This window comes from Ovis canadensis, chromosome 8, assembly GCF_042477335.2.
Source record: "Ovis canadensis isolate MfBH-ARS-UI-01 breed Bighorn chromosome 8, ARS-UI_OviCan_v2, whole genome shotgun sequence".
Lineage (NCBI taxonomy): Eukaryota > Metazoa > Chordata > Mammalia > Artiodactyla > Bovidae > Ovis > Ovis canadensis.
In genome coordinates, this window is record NC_091252.1 from 79829360 (window position 1) to 79849063 (window position 19704).

General features: G+C 38.7%; 1 protein-coding gene across 13 annotated transcripts in view; it reads left to right on the forward strand.

Moving 5' to 3' along the window:
* The window catches only part of UTRN (utrophin), a 555792-nt gene that overhangs the window by 138414 nt on the left and 397674 nt on the right, over positions 1-19704 (forward strand). For 8 of the 13 annotated variants that reach the window (XM_069598624.1, XM_069598628.1, XM_069598625.1 and 5 more), the window contains 9 exons: positions 186-352; positions 3937-4140; positions 5549-5730; positions 6595-6745; positions 8231-8350; positions 10307-10408; positions 13684-13791; positions 14071-14250; positions 16168-16337. In XM_069598624.1, the coding sequence (XP_069454725.1) occupies positions 186-352; positions 3937-4140; positions 5549-5730; positions 6595-6745; positions 8231-8350; positions 10307-10408; positions 13684-13791; positions 14071-14250; positions 16168-16337 (1384 nt within the window). The remainder of the gene's footprint in view (positions 1-185; positions 353-3936; positions 4141-5548; positions 5731-6594; positions 6746-8230; positions 8351-10306; positions 10409-13683; positions 13792-14070; positions 14251-16167; positions 16338-19704) is intronic. The other 5 variants (XM_069598629.1, XM_069598632.1, XM_069598630.1 and 2 more) reach the window with 1 other exon arrangement.

A 19704-nucleotide genomic window follows, 5' to 3' on the forward strand; every position in this document is an offset into this window, starting at 1 on the left:
CATAGGTAATTATCTTTACCTGTGTCTCATATATTATATGAAAGTTACCAAGCTGTGGTATTGCGAAGATAGTATACTAGTATTGTTTATGGGCACTAAGGACAGTTATTTTATGTCTAATATTGAGTAATTCACATACTTTGGACATCTAATTTAAGCTGGTTCTTATTTTCTTTTACTATTAGATGTTGCTGTTCAGCTTCCTGACAAGAAATCCATAATTATGTACTTAACGTCTTTGTTTGAAGTGCTACCTCAGCAAGTCACTATAGATGCCATCCGTGAGGTAGAAACACTCCCAAGGAAATATAAGAAAGAATGTGAAGAAGGAGAAATTAACATACAGGTACAGGTAAACTTTTGCTAATATATTTGACTTGCCGTATTGTTTTTTGGAAGGTAATAGGTAAGAGAATTCTGAGGATTCTTTTCTTGACTGAGAAGATCTTGGTTTCTCAGCATCAGAGCTTCAGTTTATCAGTTAGCATGCTGTCTCCATCATGTGCATGTGATGGAAAACCACAACTTTAGTGATTTTACTTTTTAAAAGGGAAAAAAAATATGTTTCATATAGCAAGGCTGGAGTTAGGGCCTGAGATAATTATGCTTTTGCATAAACATGCTGTTTGATTAAGAGCAAGTGTGTTAGGGAGTTTGGGATTGACATGTACACACTGCTGTATTTAAAATGGATAACCTACTGTCTACTGTCTACTGTTGAGCAATATTGAACTCTGCTCAATATTCACTAACAATCTAACTGGGAAAAGAATTTTAGAAAGACTATAGATACGTGTGTGTGTGTGTATATGTGTGTATGTGTTAGTTGCTCAGATGTGTCTGACTCTTTATGACACCATAGACTGGAGCCCACCAGGCTCCTTTGTCCACGGATTCTCCAGGCAAGAATACTGGAGTGGGTTCCCATTCCTTTCTCCAGGGCGACTTTCCAACCTAGGGATTAAACCCAGATTTCCTGCATTGCAGGTGGCTTCTTTTACTGTCTGAGCTACCAGGGAAGCCCAGATACATGTATATGTATAACTGAATAATAAAAAAGAGCAGTATATTGATATTAAACGCTTCATTTGCATGCTTTCATTAATGCCTTAGAAGTTGAATTAAGTTAACGAAAGAAATATGATGTGGTCAAGTTGTAATCATCTACACTTTGACCTATCTTGCTATCTTTTACTTTTCAATGAATGCTAATAGCCCGCCTTCCTCTCTTTCTCTTTCTACAGATAATGTGCTTAGAGCATTAGGTGATCAGTAAATCATTCCTGAATTTCTCTTGAAATTGATCTCTCAGTCAAAAATCTCCTCTTATATTTGAATGAATACCTTCTGAACACTTGCAGTTAGATAACGCCTTCCATTTTCCACCTCATAGATCCTAGTGCCTATCTTAATAACCTTTAGCTGGTCACTAAGTTTCCTAGTTCTCAGATATCTTCATTAGATTATGGAGGTTTGGTACTAAATGATCTCCAGGATTATGCTGGCTTTCCAGTTTCAGAGTTTTAGGTCCAGAACTTAGCTCATTTTTACTTCTCTCTCTTTGGTATCATCTGTCTCCTAATTATCCAGTGTTGCATCTATGGGCTCACTGATTCACTGTTTTTAGCTCCTGCATGTCATTTACTGGGTCCCTTTGGATTCTTCCTTCAAAATATCTTGGGGTGTGTTTACTTTACTTACTTTCTTTCTCATACTTGTTAAAGACCTCATCTCCTCTTGTAGTTTACAAGGCCCAGCCCACTGCCCCAACTCATCGCAGGCCAGTGTACTCCAGTCGTGGTGGACTTCTCTCCTTCCCCCAGATTCTTGTACCTGTGGGCTGATCTCCATGAAACGCTCCTCCACCCACTGTTTGCATGGCAAGCTTCCCATCTTTCCCCAGTTTCAATGGAACTTTTTCAGAAAGGACTTCCCCGATTAACCTAATTGAAATCCGGCCCTACACACACACACACACACACTCTCAGTCTGTTTCTCGCTGTCACAGTATTTTTACAAACTATGTTAAGAATTTTCAATTGTATCTTAAGAGCATTGAGGAAGCAGTGAAAGATTTTAAGCAGAGAAGTCTTAGGATATAATTGCATTTTCCAAACATCATTCCGGCTGCTCTGTGAGAAGTGGATGGTGGAGGTAGAAGTTTGGATAGTAATAGGGAAATGAAGACACTGGTGATCAGGCTGTTGTAGTCCTGAGATCAAATGACAGTTGTGAAGATGGAAAGACCTGGATGGGTTTGAGATAAATTTTGAAGGTAGGAATGACTTATCCATATTAAATGTAGGAGGGGAAAGAAAAACAGGAACCACGTCTGGCCCCCTGGTGTTTACCTGGAGGAGTTAGTTAAGTGCATGGAGGAGCCAATTACCGGAGAGGTTTGGGGGGAAAAGTGAAGGGTTTAAATATTGACAAGGCTTGATATGCCTATGAAAAATTGAAGTGGAAATGTTAAGGAAGGTGGGACATAGGAGTTTTGGATGAGAAACATAAAGGTAATAGGATATATTAATAGAAGGTTCTTGAAATCTAATAGCAATGGATGAAGCTTTGCAGGCAAAGTACATAAAGAGAATTAAAAAACGGCCTGGGACTTAATTTTGAGGAGCTTCATTACTTACATGTTGGCAAATGCTTTTGAACTAGGAGAAAAACCAAGGCAGTGTTATTTAAGCAGGGAAAGGAGAACTTCAAGAGGGTGGGGACAGGTCAGATGTATAGAATGCCACTGAGCCCTTCAGAAACAGAAGGTGACCAGACTTCTGAGTTTGCTTTAAACAGTTCTGGTTTATGTATGTTGTTCTAGCACTGTGGTTATAAAACATGTTCTGGTTTTGTGTTCATTACATGATCATCCTGAAGATGATGCTGAAGAATGGATTTGTCATTGAGAAGGTTACTGGTAACAGTGGCAAAATACTTTCCAGGTGTGTGATCAGGACCAATCTGATCAGCATGAAAGGGAGTGTTAACAAAAGCAGTTGTTAAATACATGAGCTTTTCTTATGTTGTTTTCTATACATTTTGGTATGTTTCAGATACATGAAAATTGTGGATGAGAGGTGAAAAGGTAGAGACAGGCTGTAGGCAAATTTTAAAGAACTTTGCTCTGGAAGGGAACTAGTGAATGAAATAGGTGGTTAGTTTGGTTGTACAATTCTGAAGTATATAAGAAAATACTCCATTGCTTAGAAGGAGCTTGGAATAACTTATTCCACATGCTCTTAAAAACAAACAAACAAAAACCAGCTAGTAAACTAGAGGGCTACTGCCTCAGAAAAATATCATCAGTACAGTAGCCTGTATATGTATGGCTGTCTTTTAGTGTCTAAAATGCAATGCTAAAATGCTATTCAGTAAAAGCAATTTAACAAGAGTTCTAATTGCTCTCTTTAAATGACATCTACCCTTTCAAGGTCCAACATGTTCCAGATCCTCTGTGAAACGTCCTGATCTATCCCTTGATGAATTCAAATAACATCCCTTGTTAGACCCATGGAATTTATAACTTTGTTAAGAGCCTTTTTATTTTTGTTCAGAAGTGATTCATGTCGGTTATTTGTCTCTTCCCAACTATATACTCTGGGAGATAGTCAAGGACAGGGAAGCCTAGTGTGCTGCAGTCCGTGGGGTCTCAAAAAGTTGGACAGGACTGAGCGACTGAACAACACCAACAGCTATATTAGAGCATGTCTGAGTATAGAATCCATGAGTGATACAGCTTTTGTACTCTTTGCCATCCTGGCATGAATAAATGCTTTCTGACTAGTTCACAGCATTGCTCACTCAGCTCCTGAGAATCCAGCGGATGCCTTAAGACCCAGTGGTGTTTACCTTGGGTCTCCATCCAGTGTGCCTTTGTTGAACACCTTCTGGTCTTCACGATGCTTGTGGATTTTCTTGGATTTGTTTTTATAGAGCTCAACACCAGAGGAGGAGCAAGAGAGTCCCCGAGCTGAAACCCCCAGCACTGTCACGGAGGTTGATATGGATCTAGACAGCTATCAGATAGCACTGGAGGAAGTGCTGACCTGGTTGCTTTCTGCCGAGGACACTTTTCAGGAGCAGGATGACATTTCTGATGATGTGGAAGAAGTCAAAGACCAGTTTGCAACCCATGAAGTAAGTCATCTGTAGCTGATGAGCAGGATATATGTGCCGTGGTGCCTGTGTCTTAATCAGGAGATGTACCCTGATATATAATGTTTACTGAATTCTGCTCCACAGAAATTTCATGGCATTATTTGAGGACTTCAGTTCAGTTCAGTTCAGTCGCTCAGTCGTCTCTGACTCTTTGCGACCCCATGGACTGCAGGACGCCAGGCCTCCCTGTCTATCACCAACTCCCAGAGCTTGCTCAAACTCATGGCCGTTGAGTCGATGATGCCATCCAACCATCTCATCCTATGTCGTTCCTTGCTCCTCCTGCTTTCAATCTTTCCCAGCATTAGAGTCTTTTCAAATGAGTCAGTTCTTCGCATCAGGTGGCCAAGGTATTGGAGCTTCAGCTTCAGCATCAGTCCTTCTAATGAATGTTTAGGACTGATTTCCTTTAGGATGAATTGGTTGGATCTCCCCAGCACCACAGTTCAAAAACATCAATTCTTCGGCACTCAGTTCTCTTTATAGTCCAACTCTCACATTCATACATAACTACTGGAAAAACCATAACTTTGACTAGGTGGACCTTTGTTGGCAAAGTAATGTCTCTGCCTTACACTTTTTTTTTTTTTTTTTGGAAGACTTAAGATTTTTAAATAGGGCTTCATTATAAAATTGGCATGGGTGATTAACTCTACGTTAGAATTAAATTTTCGATTTTGATCTTACCATAATTTGTAGATTCAGTGGAGCCACTGACAAAAATCAACGCTTTAGTACTGCTCATTTTGGAAGTGTATTATTATAGTTAAGACATAAAATGGCTAATCAGTACATCAAGTCTTTAAATTTTGAATGCTCCCTAGGAAGTGGTTATTTTTATTTGTTATATGATTAAGCAAACTTGTATCCAGTATTCTTGTATACTTTTATATAATGAAAATTTCCTACTATTTCAGGAATATATTTGCATTGTAGTGATTGGATTATGTGAAGAATTCTTTTGATTAAGTAGTTTTTTGGTGTTATGTTAATTGACAGGTCTTATTTGCTATTTTGGTTTGAAAATAATACAAATGGTCATTTTATTTAAGCAAGTCCTTTTGGGTAAGCATGGTGTTTTATTTATTATATCTTCTCATAGTTCCATGTTAATGATCTATCAGTAGCATATCAGCATTGACATAAAAATAGCTCGTGTTATCAGATGTAACATGGTCCTCTTTGATCTTATCTTTTTCCTTAGGTCAGCTGCTTATTTCCAATATTCAGAGCTTAAAAAAAAATGGATCAAAGTCCTCTTTATTTGAAGTCTGCATGGTTACTTTTTTTTTTCCCCCACAGCATTGATATTTGGGCATTAACAATTTATTAAGATTTGCTTTTCTTCAATGAGTAGCTCATAGATCATAATGATGTACCTTCCCAGGCTTTCATGATGGAGCTGACAGCTCACCAGAGCAGCGTGGGGAACGTCTTACAGGCAGGAAACCAACTGATAACACAAGGAACTCTGACAGATGAAGAGGAGTTTGAGATTCAGGAACAAATGTCCCTGCTGAATGCCAGATGGGAGGCGCTCAGAGTCGAAAGTATGGACAGGCAGTCTCGGTGAGTGGAAGCCCAGGAGTGAACACTGCTGCAAGATGGGGCCTAATTGTTTTCTTTAAAAATTTTTAAAAACTCTTTATTGAGTTTGTTACAATATTGCTTCTGCTGTTTATGTTCTGTTTTTTTGTCCACAAGGCTTGTGGGGTCTTAGTTCCCTGAGCAGGGATTGAACCCTTACCTTCTGCATTAGAAGGTGAAGTCTTAACCACTGAAAGTCCCTGTTGCCCACTTTAACACAAGTAAAAGTCTACATGTCTGTGGGAACAAGATAACCAGAGAACTTGCCTTGTCAAATTTTGACTCTTTTCTGTATGTAGCATTGCTGGAATTTTTATGATTTTTATTTCTCCTTTGATATGTTAACCAAATAAAAAGGTAAAAGCGGCCATACAGAAATCAGCAAAAAAAGGGCAAAGTCATTTTATGTGGACTTTGCAGTATTAAAGCTGGCTAAACATCAACTCTGACCTGAAGATAGGGCTATGTTTTATTTATCTAGAATTCCATTTTGTAACATTTTTTAAGAGGATGGTTCATTTTATTTCATGTATTGTATGTTAAGGAGCAAACTATTCCACTGTAATTTCCACCTATTTAATAGGCAGGAATTCCTGATTAAAGAAACAATGATTCTGATACAAATAGAGGGTGCTGTTATTTGCATTTTTGGAGTGCATTTAATTGACTGCATTTAGGAAGAAAATAATTTTTTTTTTGCTGGTTTCTATATTTAAAGACTAAATGTTGCTTTGAAAGGTTAGACAAGAGTGTGTTCCCTGCCCCATTTCCTTGATGCCTGGAGTGTGTGTTTGCCTTTGCAAAGGGAAGAAGGAGTGGGGATAACGCTTTGTTCCCCTTGGACAGGTTGCACGATGTCCTCATGGAACTCCAGAGGAAACAGCTTCAGCAGCTGTCCGCCTGGTTAACGCTCACGGAAGAACGCATTCAAAAGATGGAAACTTGCCCCCTGGATGATGACTTAAAATCCCTGCAAAAGCTGCTGGAAGATCATAAAGTAAATCTGGCTCATATTTCTTTTATACCTTATCAAATATGAAAAAGCAGCACTTAGAATTCTCAGGGGCTGATGGCGTCTATCGTTAGCACAGAGCTGGGACATTCCTTCAATGCGCTCTTGTATTCAGTAGCTTGCAGGAAGGAGTGCATAAGGATGTGGGTTTTCTGAGCCAGGGATGAAAGCACAGGTCAAATTTTATATGGGTATGTAGAGGTTTGTTATGAAAGTACATAGTGTTCATAAGATTCTCAAGGGTTTTTTTTTTTTTTTTCATTCATGAGTGGTTAAGAACCCTAGTCCATTGCATGAATGCAACGTGTTGGAAAATAAGGAAACCCTCAGATTGATCTGTTCATAATCCTGTCAGGAAAGCTATTGCTTCTTTTCCTAGGTGAGGATTCACGAGTTTTGTGAGTGGTTTGAAAACTGAAAGTTGCTCAGTTGTGTCCGACTTTGCGACCCCATGGACTGTACAGCCCATGAAATTCTCCAGGCCAGAATACTGGAGTGGGTAGCCTTTCCCTTCTCCAGGGGATCTCAACTCAGAGATCAAACCCAGGTCTCCTGCATTGTGGACGGATTCTTTGCCAGCTGAGCCACAAGGGAAGTTCAAGAATACTGCAGTGGGTAGCCTATCCCTTCTCCAGGGGATCTTCCCAACCCAGGAATCCAGCTGGGGTCTCCTGCAGGCAGAAGATTGCAGGCACATTCTTTACCAACTTAGCTATGAGGGAGGTCACAAATTTAGAAGTTAACTTTTCACAATCAAGGAAAGGTAGAGTAAAATAGTTTCTCTGCAAAGTGTTTGAAGAATTTTATTTCTCAATGAAATAACTAGATAAATGGGTAATTTAAGCTTTAAGGATACATTAAACACAAAAACTCAAGGCATTTGACAACACTATTGGTAGTATTTGAATAAATTACCTATATACCTAAATATATGTCTTGTGACCTGGCATTCTCTTCCCATGGAAGAGGTGGGAAGAAAATTGTCTGTATACCCCAGTTGCTTTCCTGGGTAATGAATCAGAACAGCTTCTGACTATCAATCACATTTGACTTATGTCGCTTTATACCGTGTTGTACTAGATAAAATGATCTCTGTCTCTGTGTATTTAAATTTGGAACTTTTTTGATTTAAAGATTCTATATTCTTAATTCCTACTGTATGTACCCAACTTGATTATGTGACCCCTTTTCTCTTATTCTTTCAGCCAAAACTTGGAATAAAAATAATAAAAGTGATGACATCACATTTGCAGTCTGTTATGACATTGCATTTTCAAATTGCTTTGGTTCATAATGAAATGTAAAGATGTATAATGGGTTTGTTTCCTTAGGAGAACACTTAGGCTAATGGTTGGAAATTTAAACAGGATGGCTCATTAAGTGTTCTTAATTGCTATTGACAACTGGGTAGATTTTAAATATGTAAATGGAAAGAGTAGACATAATGGTTTATCTGAATTTTTTCTGTAGAGTTTGCAAAATGATCTTGAGGCTGAACAAGTGAAAGTGAATTCCCTGACTCACATGGTGGTGATTGTTGATGAAAACAGTGGCGAGAGTGCTACAGCTATTTTGGAAGATCAGTTACAGGTAAGGACTTATAAAGTAGGATGGTGCTAAGGCACCTGGGGTCTGAGCCTCAGTCACACACTGTTCCTATTCTTCATGTTCAGTCTGTTTATTTAGGTTAGTAAAACCATCTTCTTTAGGTTGTACTTCCCAGCTGGGGTTCCACAGCATGGGAGTTTATAGGAGAACCAAGGTATCATTCATTTACTTCAGCCTTTGAGTTGTATGAACAAGATTTTGAAGCTCAAGAACTGATCCCAACAAATGATCCACGGACTTCTTGCTCAGAATCACTCGATGAATTTCTTCAAATGCATATTTCTGGGCCTCACATGGGAGTGGGGCCCAATGAGTATGCAAAAAAAAGTCAAGTTTGAGAATTTCAGTCATGTAGGATGTAATATCCCTGTTTCTTTAGTAGAAAGTGTAAATGTCAACATCAGTTTTGGGAACCCTGACAACTTGCTGCTTTTTGCTGAGTGACTGAAGTGTATGTTTACAAGTCTTTATAAAGAGAGTTTTTGCTACAGTTGACTCTTAATCACGTGGGGTTTGGGGCACTGACCTCTCAAGCAGTTGAAAATCCTAGTATAACTTTTTACTTCCCCAAACCTTAACTAGCAATAGCCTATTGTTGACTGGAAGCTGTACTGGTAACAAATAGTCCATTAGCACATATTTTGTATGTTATATACATATCTACAGATATTTTAAGCATTCCTGAATGCTTAACTTTTTCTTATTTATTTTTTTTTAATATTTCTAGGCTTATCTTCATTTCAAATTTTTGTCACAAATCTTCAAAATTTTTTCCTATGTATTTATCGAAAAAAATCCAAGTATGAGTGGACCCGCCCAATTGTTCAAGGGTCAGCTGTATTTTATTTGAACTTGAATTACCTGATATAATGTTGCCGGGTGATGATTCCAGTAACTTTCAGTTGATGATTTTTAGTAACTATAAATTAACATATGGAATTCTTTTTCTTTTGCAACATTTAAAACTGGCCTATAGTTTTGAGATTTTGGTGTGATAGTATTTAGTTTTTACAGTAATCTTAGAGGTAGGCATTCATGTCTTGTCAGTTTAACAGTGAGGATATCCATAGTGGTGGAGTGGAGGCCCTGAGGTTTAAATAGGCAATGAGTTTTCATGTGGAGACGAGAGATCTGTCTTCTGGCTCTACATTCTCTACTTTTGTGCAATACAAAGCCCATTTTGATAATAAAAATTGAAATAAGATAAAATGCATTAAATAATTCTTGCTCATAGGTAAGTAATGAAGAAATAAAACAGAATTTGTTAATCATTATTTATAAAGTGGTAATGAAGTAATTAGTTGGGAAAGTCATCATGAAGATTGATTTTTTTTAATGTATCAAATTTATTTATTTAGTCTTGCTAATACTTATAATATTCTGTTGCTGTTTGGTGGAATTTTCTGTGTATCATGCAATATAAACAGAACAAATCAAAACAGTTTTTATAAGTTAAAAACTTTTTTTTTTCATAATTTTTGGTACTACTGATGAAGCTTGTCTTGGCAAGTAGAAATGGTTAAGAAATGAGCCACGCATTGAATTTTATCTTAAAGATAATTATAGCCTGAAAAAATGGAAGCCTTGAAAGTAAATATGTTTGCTGCATTTTGAAGGTATATGTGAAACTGTCAAATTCTCATATAACAGCCACAATGAAAGAAAAGAGTTGGCGTTTGGAGTCAAAAGTTACAAGATAGAGTTCAAGTTGTGCCATATTCTAACTGTGTAATATGAAATAGTTAAATTCTATGGAAATTAGTTTGTCTTATCTATAATTTTATAGAATTCATCTGTATTATTTAAAGCAACATTCATAATATTTTTCATAATTACTACTCTGTAATAAAGAACAATGGATTTCAAGAATTTCTTTAAGGATCGTGGTAACTAGCCCTTAAGGCTTTGTTGACAAAGGATCAGTTTTTCCTTTTCTAGAAACTCGGTGAACGCTGGACTGCTGTGTGCCGATGGACTGAAGAACGTTGGAATAGGTTACAGGAAATCAACATTTTGTGGCAGGAGTTATTGGAAGAACAGGTACGAAGCTGTATACATAATTATTGCGTTTGAATAAATCACTTATATTTCTTCAAAAGGAAAATTTATAAATAACTATTTATTATAAGTCAGATTTCAGTCCATTATGCAGTTTCTTCATAGAGATTGCATTATAAATTAGCTCTATTGTAATAACAATTTGACCTTGTTCATTAGTTAGATTAGTTTTTAGATATGCTAGTTTTAGGATTTACTTGACTTAATTTTTACTGCATTTGTGTTGGATAATGTATTTGAACTTGTAGCCATACAGCCTAGTGTATGGCTTGTGCTCAGTACATAATGATAAATGAATCCACTCAGTACTTTGTGAACTTTAAACCTGTGATTTTTAATCAGAATAACTGCTGAAATTAACAAGAAAAATATTATTTAGCAACACCGATGATTGAACACGTAGCTTATTTTTTTCACTAAGGATTAACATGGAAAATAAACCTTTGGTGCAAAGCTGCCACTTAGAGTTTTCAGTCTGATTGGTGGCCTTTTGCCCATCTCCATCCTTCCAGAAAAGCAACCATCAAAACAGAATACAAATAAGCAAGACTCTTCTTCGAAATGCCAAAGAGTTGTGGTAGAAAATAAACAGATACTCTGTTCCCACATCCCAGGGTCCACTGTGATTCTTTTAAATGCCTTTTATTTCCATTCACAAAAAGCAGCTATATTCTTTTCATGGGATAAAAACAAATGTATGCTGTTTTGTGATTTACTAAATATGGTGGCAGAGAGAACTCTTAAAAAACAGGTTGCACAATTTGTCCCTATTTAAATTATAAGTTACTGCCACCTGCCCTCAATCTTTGACCAGAATTTTCCTCTTGAGAATTGCATGATAGACCTGATTCTGATTTCTGAAATATTTACATTTTGCTTTACAAAGACTTAAATTTACTTATCTTTTCTTCAGGCCAAAAAGTCACATAGAGTAATTGAAATTTAACTTCATTAATGGTTGTAAGGAGACTGATTGCTAGGGAACCATTGTGTTACTCTTCTTAAAATAATTAAAGAATTAAACTAATTTAAAATTCAGAAAGAATCAAAATTTTGTAATTACAAATATTTAAAAATACAGAGTGGCTAGGATTTTGGCCATTTATTATGTTAGGTTTAAAACTGACCTTTGAATGGCCTTCTGTTAGTGATATGGAAGGAGAAATCTTATTAAAATATAGAAACGAAGCCAACGTTGGTACTTAATTGATAATTTGTTGTTACAGAGAATAAGACCAATCAGCTGTGTCTGAATTAAACAGTCTTTCAAGGGATTATTGTTCACTTAGTTGCAGAGGCTTTAAGATAGTTAGAAATGGGCTCTGAGAATTAGTTCAAAATTTCTCCAGCGTGAGCCAAGTGTGGCCAGCGGGATATTCTGTGATTGACTTTAACCCGCCTTTCCAAACTGTCCCCTGTCCTTTCATGTACTCAGTGTTCAGATCCTGCATTCCCGTTTTGTAGCTCATTCCGAGACTGTCATGGCCATGTGGCCATGCAGAGTAGTGCTTCCTCTCAGTGCATAGTAGTGCTTCTTCTCAGTGCAGAGTAGTGCTTCTTCTCAATGCAGAATAGTGCTGTTTCCTTTCAGTGCTGTGTTTGCAGTGCATGGTCCACGGTAGAGTCCTTATGGCTTTTGTACTGTTTTCATTTTTTTTTTGAAAGAGTGGACTAGTCTTCTAGTCTCTGTGTTTTTGTTTAAGTGTGGCATCTGCCTTGAAATGTCTTTTTGCCTATCTGTCTTTAAGTTCTCCCCACCTGTTACCAACTCTTTTTGAGTCTGGCTCCTACAAGGGCCCTCTTGCCTAGTGATATTCGAGCCCATAGAATGAAACTGTCTGGTTCAGAAGCAAAGGAGAATTTTATTCTTTGATGAAAGAAAGGAAAGGAGTGAGCTTGCGCTGTAGTCAGTGCTATCCCTGGCAGTCAGTCATTGATGGGGCTGACTTAGAGGGCTCCTCTTGGCGGGAGGGGCAGAGCTCTTGGGCTGCGGATCACAGTGCCATGTACAGCCTCTCTATACCTGTCACCGCCATCTTGGACTGAGGCATCCCACACAGCACTTGTGCACATAGGGTGCCCAGCTGAGGTGCTGGGCACAGTAACTCCCTTCTGGGAACACTAATCCATCCTGTTAGGTGTGAGGGCTTTGCACACTGCCCTCATAAGCCAGTGAAGCTAGACTAAACCCAGAAGAGGTCAGACCATGTCACCTAGATTCCACCTTATTTTTCCCAGTATCCCAGTGGGCTTTGCCAATGACATATCCATCAGGGACCATGAAGTCATTTATGAACTCCCTCTCCCTCCCCCACTGTTTCAAAACTAGAAGCAGTCTCTGTGGTGTCTGCATTTTCTATCTGGTGCTGCAGGTATTTTTGTGATAACTCTTATTACATTGAGGACAATGTAGAATTCAGATTTACATTATTTTCTTAATATTTGTCCTTTTCTGGGTGAAATATAAAGGCAGAGAATGGTTATTAAATAAACTGATAAATCAAACTTGAGAAAGAGTTGATTCCAAACCCAGAACTAAGGATTTCCCCCCTCAATCTATAGAAGAAGGTTTCTGTGGTAAATACTACATTTTGGGAAAAATTATATCAAGGCAGCCATTTTTTTTAATCCCTCCTTCAAATTTATCTCTTTACTAAATATCTTATGTCTAAAAGACATGCATTGTTGGCCAATGAAGTTTAAAGATTTTCATATTGACTTTGGAGTAGCCTCAGGCTTCCTTTTCTAATCATAACTGCTGTTGAATCTGGAGCATTAGTGAAGTTGTGCTGCAAGATACCTGGAGAATCCATCAGCTTTGGGGTGTGGGTCTGTGATCTGGCTCTGCAGTTTGCAAGCCATGTAACTTGACTTCTTTCTCTTTTCTCCCTAATAGAGGGACTGAGAAAAGAAAATCTCTGACCTTCCCTCTGCGTCTAGAGAGTTATAAAGTGATTCTTTTGCAGACTTGGATAGTTGGATTTAGCCTTTTAGAGCTATCAGCCTCCCTGAGAATTAGGTTTTGTTTTCCAGGTTTGAGGCTAATTTTAGGTTGATCAGTTGCAAATCTGTGAAGGGTTATATCTTAAGCAAAGATATTCTGAGTTTTTTATGCCTCAGGCTTAGGGGTTTGAAATCCTTCTCCCAGATGTGGATAAAGCCTCTAGTAACATAAAAATGAGAGATTTTAGAACTTGATTGAGTTGAATTACCAAATGATTCCCTAAATATATTTCTAACTTTGGTATTATTTGCAGTGCTTGTTGAAAGCATGGTTAACTGAAAAAGAAGAATCTTTAAATAAAGTCCAGACGAGCAACTTTAAAGACCAAAAGGAACTAAGCGTCAGTGTTCGACGACTGGCTGTAAGTGATGTTGTTGTCAGCACCTCTCTTGTGAGCCTATGATATCTTAGTGTTTTATGTCAATAGTTAATAGAATTTAGTGAATGAATTCATTTCACTAACGCTAGAATGCTGCCTTGTAACCATCTAGAACCAGAAGTCTTATGTTTTAGCTTTAGGGAATTAAAGCAGGTAAATTTTACTCTGAAATATACATGTTTACATTTTCTGACTGGGGAACAGGAAGATGAGTTCCTGTTTAAAGTGATTCAGTGATCTAATAAATATCTGAAATACTAGATTTTGAAGGAAGACATGGAAATGAAGCGCCAAGCATTGGATCAGCTGAGTGAGATTGGCCAGGATGTGGGTCAGTTACTTGATAATCCTAAGACATCCAAGAAGATCAACAGTGACTCAGAAGAACTGACTCAGAGATGGGATTCCTTGGTTCAGAGATTAGAAGATTCCTCCAACCAGGTACCTTTGCTTTGGGTAATACCTTGTGCCATTACGTGGAAATTATACATTCAGGTATGTTTTTAGTTCAGTTCAGTTCAGTGGCTCAGTTGTGTCCGACTCTTTGCGACCCCATGAATCGCAGCACGCCAGGCCTCCCTGTCCATCACCAACTCCCAGAGTTCACTCAAACTCATATCCATTGAGTCGGTGATGCCGTCCAGCCATCTCATCCTCTGTCGTCCCCTTCTCCTCCTGCCCCCAATCCCTCCCAGCATCAGAGTCTTTTCCAATGAGTCAACTCTTTGCATGAGGTGGCCAAAGTTTTGGAGTTTCAGCTTTAGCATCATTCCTTCCAAAGAATACCCAGGGCTGATCTCCTTTAGAATGGATTGGTTGGATCTCCTTGCAGTCCAAGGGACCCTCAAGAGTCTTCTCCAACACCACAGTTCAAAAGTGTCAATTCTTCAGCACTCAGCTTTCTTCACAGTCCAACTTTCACATCCATACTTGACCACTGGAAAAACAATAGCCTTAACTAGACAGACCTTTGTTGGCAAAGTAATGTTTCTGCTTTTGAATATGCTATCTAGGTTGGTCATAACTTTTCTTCCAAGGAGTAAGCGTCTTTTAATTTTATGGCTGCAATCACCATCTGCAGTGATTTTGGAGCTCCAAAAAATAAAGTCTGACCCTGTTTCCACTGTTTCCCCATCTATTTGCCATGACGTGATGGGACGGGATGCCATGATCTTTGTTTTCTGAATACTGAGCTTTAAGCCAAATTTTTCACTCTCCACTTTCACTTTCATCAAGGGGCTTTTTAGTTCCTCTTCACTGTCTGCCATAAGGGTGGAAGTAGTAGTTAAACTAAAAAGCTGTTTTTTTAATACCTGGTTAACGGTGAAATTGAAAAATTGGCATGTATATTCTTTAGTTTTCAAAACTGAATTTTAGCAGACCTTAGAAAACTTCTGATATCCAGTCATTCGACCATTAGTAACTGATAACACTTAGACATGATCTTGGTGCTCAGTCACTCAGTTGTGACCTCGTCAGGCTCCTCTGTCCATGGGATTTGCCAGGCAAGAATACTGGAGTGGGTTGCCATTTCCTTCTCCAAAATGATTTTTTCATCTTAAATAATCTTACAAATTTAAAAAATATTTTAACACCTTGATCAAAAATAACCCTTTGGTTTGTACATGAATGTTTAGAGCAGCAAAATCCACAACAGCCAAAAAGTGAAACAACCCATACATCCATCAATAGATACATGGATGGACAAAATGTGGTATATTCATGCAATGGAATATTATTGTGTGCTGTGTGCCAAGTCACTTCAGTCATGTCCCACCCTTTGTGACCCTGTGGACTGTAGCCTTCTAGGCTCCTCTGTCCGTGGGATTCTTTAGGCAAGAATGCTGGAATGGGTTGCCATTTCCTACTCCAGGGGATCTTCCCGACCCAGGGATCAAACCTGCATCTCTTACATCTCCTGCACTGGCAGGCGGGTTCCTTACCACCAGTGCCACCTGGGAATATTAAGTAGTAATACAGTAATGTACCAGTATATGAATCCACAGAGATGAACCCCTGAAAACACTGTGCTAAGTAAAAGTAGCTGGTCACAGGTTAATGCACTGATTCTATTAATACATGACATATCCAGAGTAGGCAAATCCATGGAGACAGGAAGTAGATCAGTCATTTCTCGGGGCAAGAAGGAGAGAAGGATGGGAGTGACTGTTACTGGTATGGATTTCCTTTTGAAATGATAAGCCTATTCTGGAATTAGAAAGTGGGCGTGGTTGCACAGCTCTGAATATATTGATGACCATAGGATCTTATATTTTCCAAGGGAGAATTTTATGACTTGTGAATTATATTTCAGTAAAGCTGTTGTAAAACATTAAACCTGGTTGATTTTTATTTCAGGTGACTCAGGCTGTTGCAAAGCTGGGAATGTCCCAGATTCCTCAGAAGGATCTTTTAGAGACAGTTCGCCTAAGAGAACAAGTAACCACAAAAAGGTCTAAGCAAGAGCTGCCTCCTCCTCCTCCCCCAAAGAAGAGACAGATCCCTGTGGATTTGGAAGCTAAAAAAAAGTGAGAACTATTTTGCACATGATGTATTAATATTTTGTGCTCGGTACTTATTTTGTACTGATCGCTAATCATATGCAAATTTAAACATAATTATTGTAATGGAAATTCAACTACTGAACCACTCTACCTCTGAGTCTTCTGAATATTCCACTTTATACTGGTTAAGCATCTAACTCATCTGGATTTTATTTATCTTTGGTTCGATAGGAGAACTGTGTGCCTGTAGCCTTCATGGACAGAATATATCGTTTCCTTAGTCCTTTTTTTCCCATCGTTTACTGTGGGTGGATATAATTGTCTATGATCCTTTGTTTATTCTTTCTTTCACTGTCACAGTTCCTACAGTTTTGCTTTAGATCTATCTCCTTATTCTTTGTGACCCTCCTTCTTCTTACCTTTAAAAGATACTTAATTCAGGGAAGTAATTCCTTTAGATCTTTCTTTTTTCCTTCCCTTTCTCTCTTCATGTCTTCTTTCTTGTTAATTCCTTTGTCTTAGTAAAGGAATTTGCTAATGGATCATGTTACCAAAGATCCATCTTTGGTAAAATTTGTTTCATTTTCTGACTCAAAAGAAACTCAGGATCTTTACGGGAGGAACAGTCAGTCTGGTATACACTGAGCTTTCACTAATGTTGGAGCTTCTGCAGCGCTTTCCTATGGGCCAGGCAGGGACCCTGCTCACCAGCCCTGGAACAGATAGTCTCAGAGCAGCCCTTGAATACTGCAGTTTTCTTGCCCTTTGATGGTAGAATTCCAGTGTGGGGTACCTGGGCAGTTACTTTTGCCTGAATAAAAATAATATGATTTCCCCAATTTAGCTTTTGTTAGACAAAGCAGGATTGCAGTTTTACCTGTTGACTTTAGTTTTGGTAATAAGGCTGCATTCCTGCATCCTAACAGCATCTCCTTTTAAGACCATGAATTGGACCTCTGAGTTGCAAACAGCAGCTGTGGAACTTTCTTCTGGAGCCAAGGCAGCAGATGAGGGAGATGCTTGTGATGTTGATCTTACTGTAGACCTTTTATTTCTTGAGTGTCTAATTCTGTCCATGTATCAGGCAGTGTGTATCTCCAGTGCTGACTTTGTGCATTTGGAAACTGGGTAGGCTGTGAAAGACTAGGGTGCATGAATAGATTCTGGTACCAATTCTGACTTCATGGGTTAGGGGTTTATTCCTCCAGGTCTGGTTTTTCCTGCTCCTGCCGCATCCCAGATCAGATGCCAGGTTACCTATGCTTCTTACCAACTGGCCACAGGTTAGAGGGTTCCACCACCTCTTCCTTGGATTTCAGATGCCAGTTACAAATCTAGGTTGTTACCTATAGTTCTGACCAGTTCAGAGATTTCTAACACCACCTCCTCTGCTTCAGTTAACTTTGTAGAGTAGCTTATAGAACTCAGGAAGACATTTTGCTTAATAAATAACTGGTTTGTTATAAAAGGATACAACTTAGGGAGAGCCAGACTGAGGAGCTGCACAGGGCAAGACATGGGGAGAGGGTGTGGGCTCCCCTGCCCTCTCCAGGTGACTTGGTCTGCCTGAACATCCACGTGCTCACCTTCTGGAAGCTCTCTGATCCCTATCCTTGTGGCTTTTTGGGGAGGCTGCATTACAAAGTCATGATTGATTAGATCATTGATCTTTGGCCATTGATTCAACCTCCAGCCCCTCTCCCCTCCCTTGAGATCGGGGGGCAAGTTGAGAGTAAAAGTTCCAACCTTCTAATTACAAGGTTGGGTCTCCTGACAACCAGCCTACCTTTTTAGATGGGATTCAAAAGTCATCTCACTAACATGACAAATGACACCTTTGTTGCTCTTATCACTTTGGAAATTCCAAGAGTTTGGGAACTCTGTGTTAGAAACAAGGCCAAAAAACAAATGTTTATTTCTTACTATAAATTGCAATGTCATGGTGCCTAACTATACAATCTTACACATGTCCATGTTGTATAGGGTGAGTTCTGTTGCAAGAAACAGAATACTGTGCCCAAAGTGACTTATACAATGAGGTCATTGACTATCTCATGTTGCAAAAAGTCCGGAGGTGGGGCAGTTTTAGTGGGATGGTGTGGGTCAGCATCATGGCACCTTGTCTCTGCCATCCTCAGCATGTTAGCAAGGTAAAAGGCAAAACGTGTCTTCTCATGGTCGCAAGATGCTGCTGTAGCACTTGGCATGACAACTTTGTATAACCTGCTTTCTACGCAGGTAGGGAAGTTTTTCCTTATTTGTCTTCTAAATGAATTTTTTTTTTTTTTTTTCCAATCAGGGAGAAAGACCTTTTCTGGAAGATATTAGCTAACTCCCTGACTCTAATCTCACTGGCCAAAACTCAGACATTTGCCCTGCCCTGGGTTCTTGGGAGGTTGAATCTATCCTGCGTTTTCTATCTCTGTAGTTGTGTTCTGGGGGTACTCAGGCAGCAAGGAAGATATGTGGGGAGGGAGGTGTCTGTTGGGTGGGCAGCCAGTTGTGAGTTCCACAGTCTTCTGTCTGCGATTTGATTGATGCAAAAATGGCTTCAGTTCATTCTTAGACCCACAGAGGCTTGAGTACATTCAGTTTTGTTACAATAGACAGCAGTGAAATTTCATTATTAGAAATTTTGCCCAAATATTGTTTTTTTAAAAACTTTAAAACCCCTCTCAGTCTACTCATGGTGCTAGTTTTGCATTTTGGAGTGATACGCAACCACATCACCCCCTTCAATATGGTACCTCTTCAGAATTTAAGGATACATTTCATATTCTAGTTTACATTGTCCTAAAGTCCAGAATATTGTTAAGTATCCTGGTGAGACTTGATTTTCAGATCCTTTAATATTTTTAGTCTGATGTAGAAAGCACTATTAGCTTGTCTTAAAATGGGCTGTCTGAACAGGTATAAACCTTGAATAACTGCATAGCACAGCTTATAATACATGCTTCAGAAGTAATGGTTTATTTCCCCTTCTCCCCTCCTGGTGCTGCTAGTGGCTATTTTTTTTTCTTTCTTTTTTTTCTTTTAACACCATAGTAACAGTCATTTCCTATAATCTAGATTCCTATCTATTAACATGACCTGAGATGATCAGGGTGGCTCTAATGCATTCACATTGTTCTTGCTCGTATTGAGGGCAGAGATGGACTAAGTCTCCAAGGTCATTTAAAACATGATCTTTGGCTTGTGCTCCTGAAAGGTTAAATAGAAATCTGCTGTGAAGATGACATGAGGAGTGTATGGTGGTTTGACTGATACTATGACCTTTGGTTATTTACCTAGAGTGTCACAAAATCCCATTCAAATGACAAGAAAAATTTACCTTGGTGAAAAGACAAATACTCAGAATTCACTGAAAACCCGTTCAGCCAAGTTTCCCAAA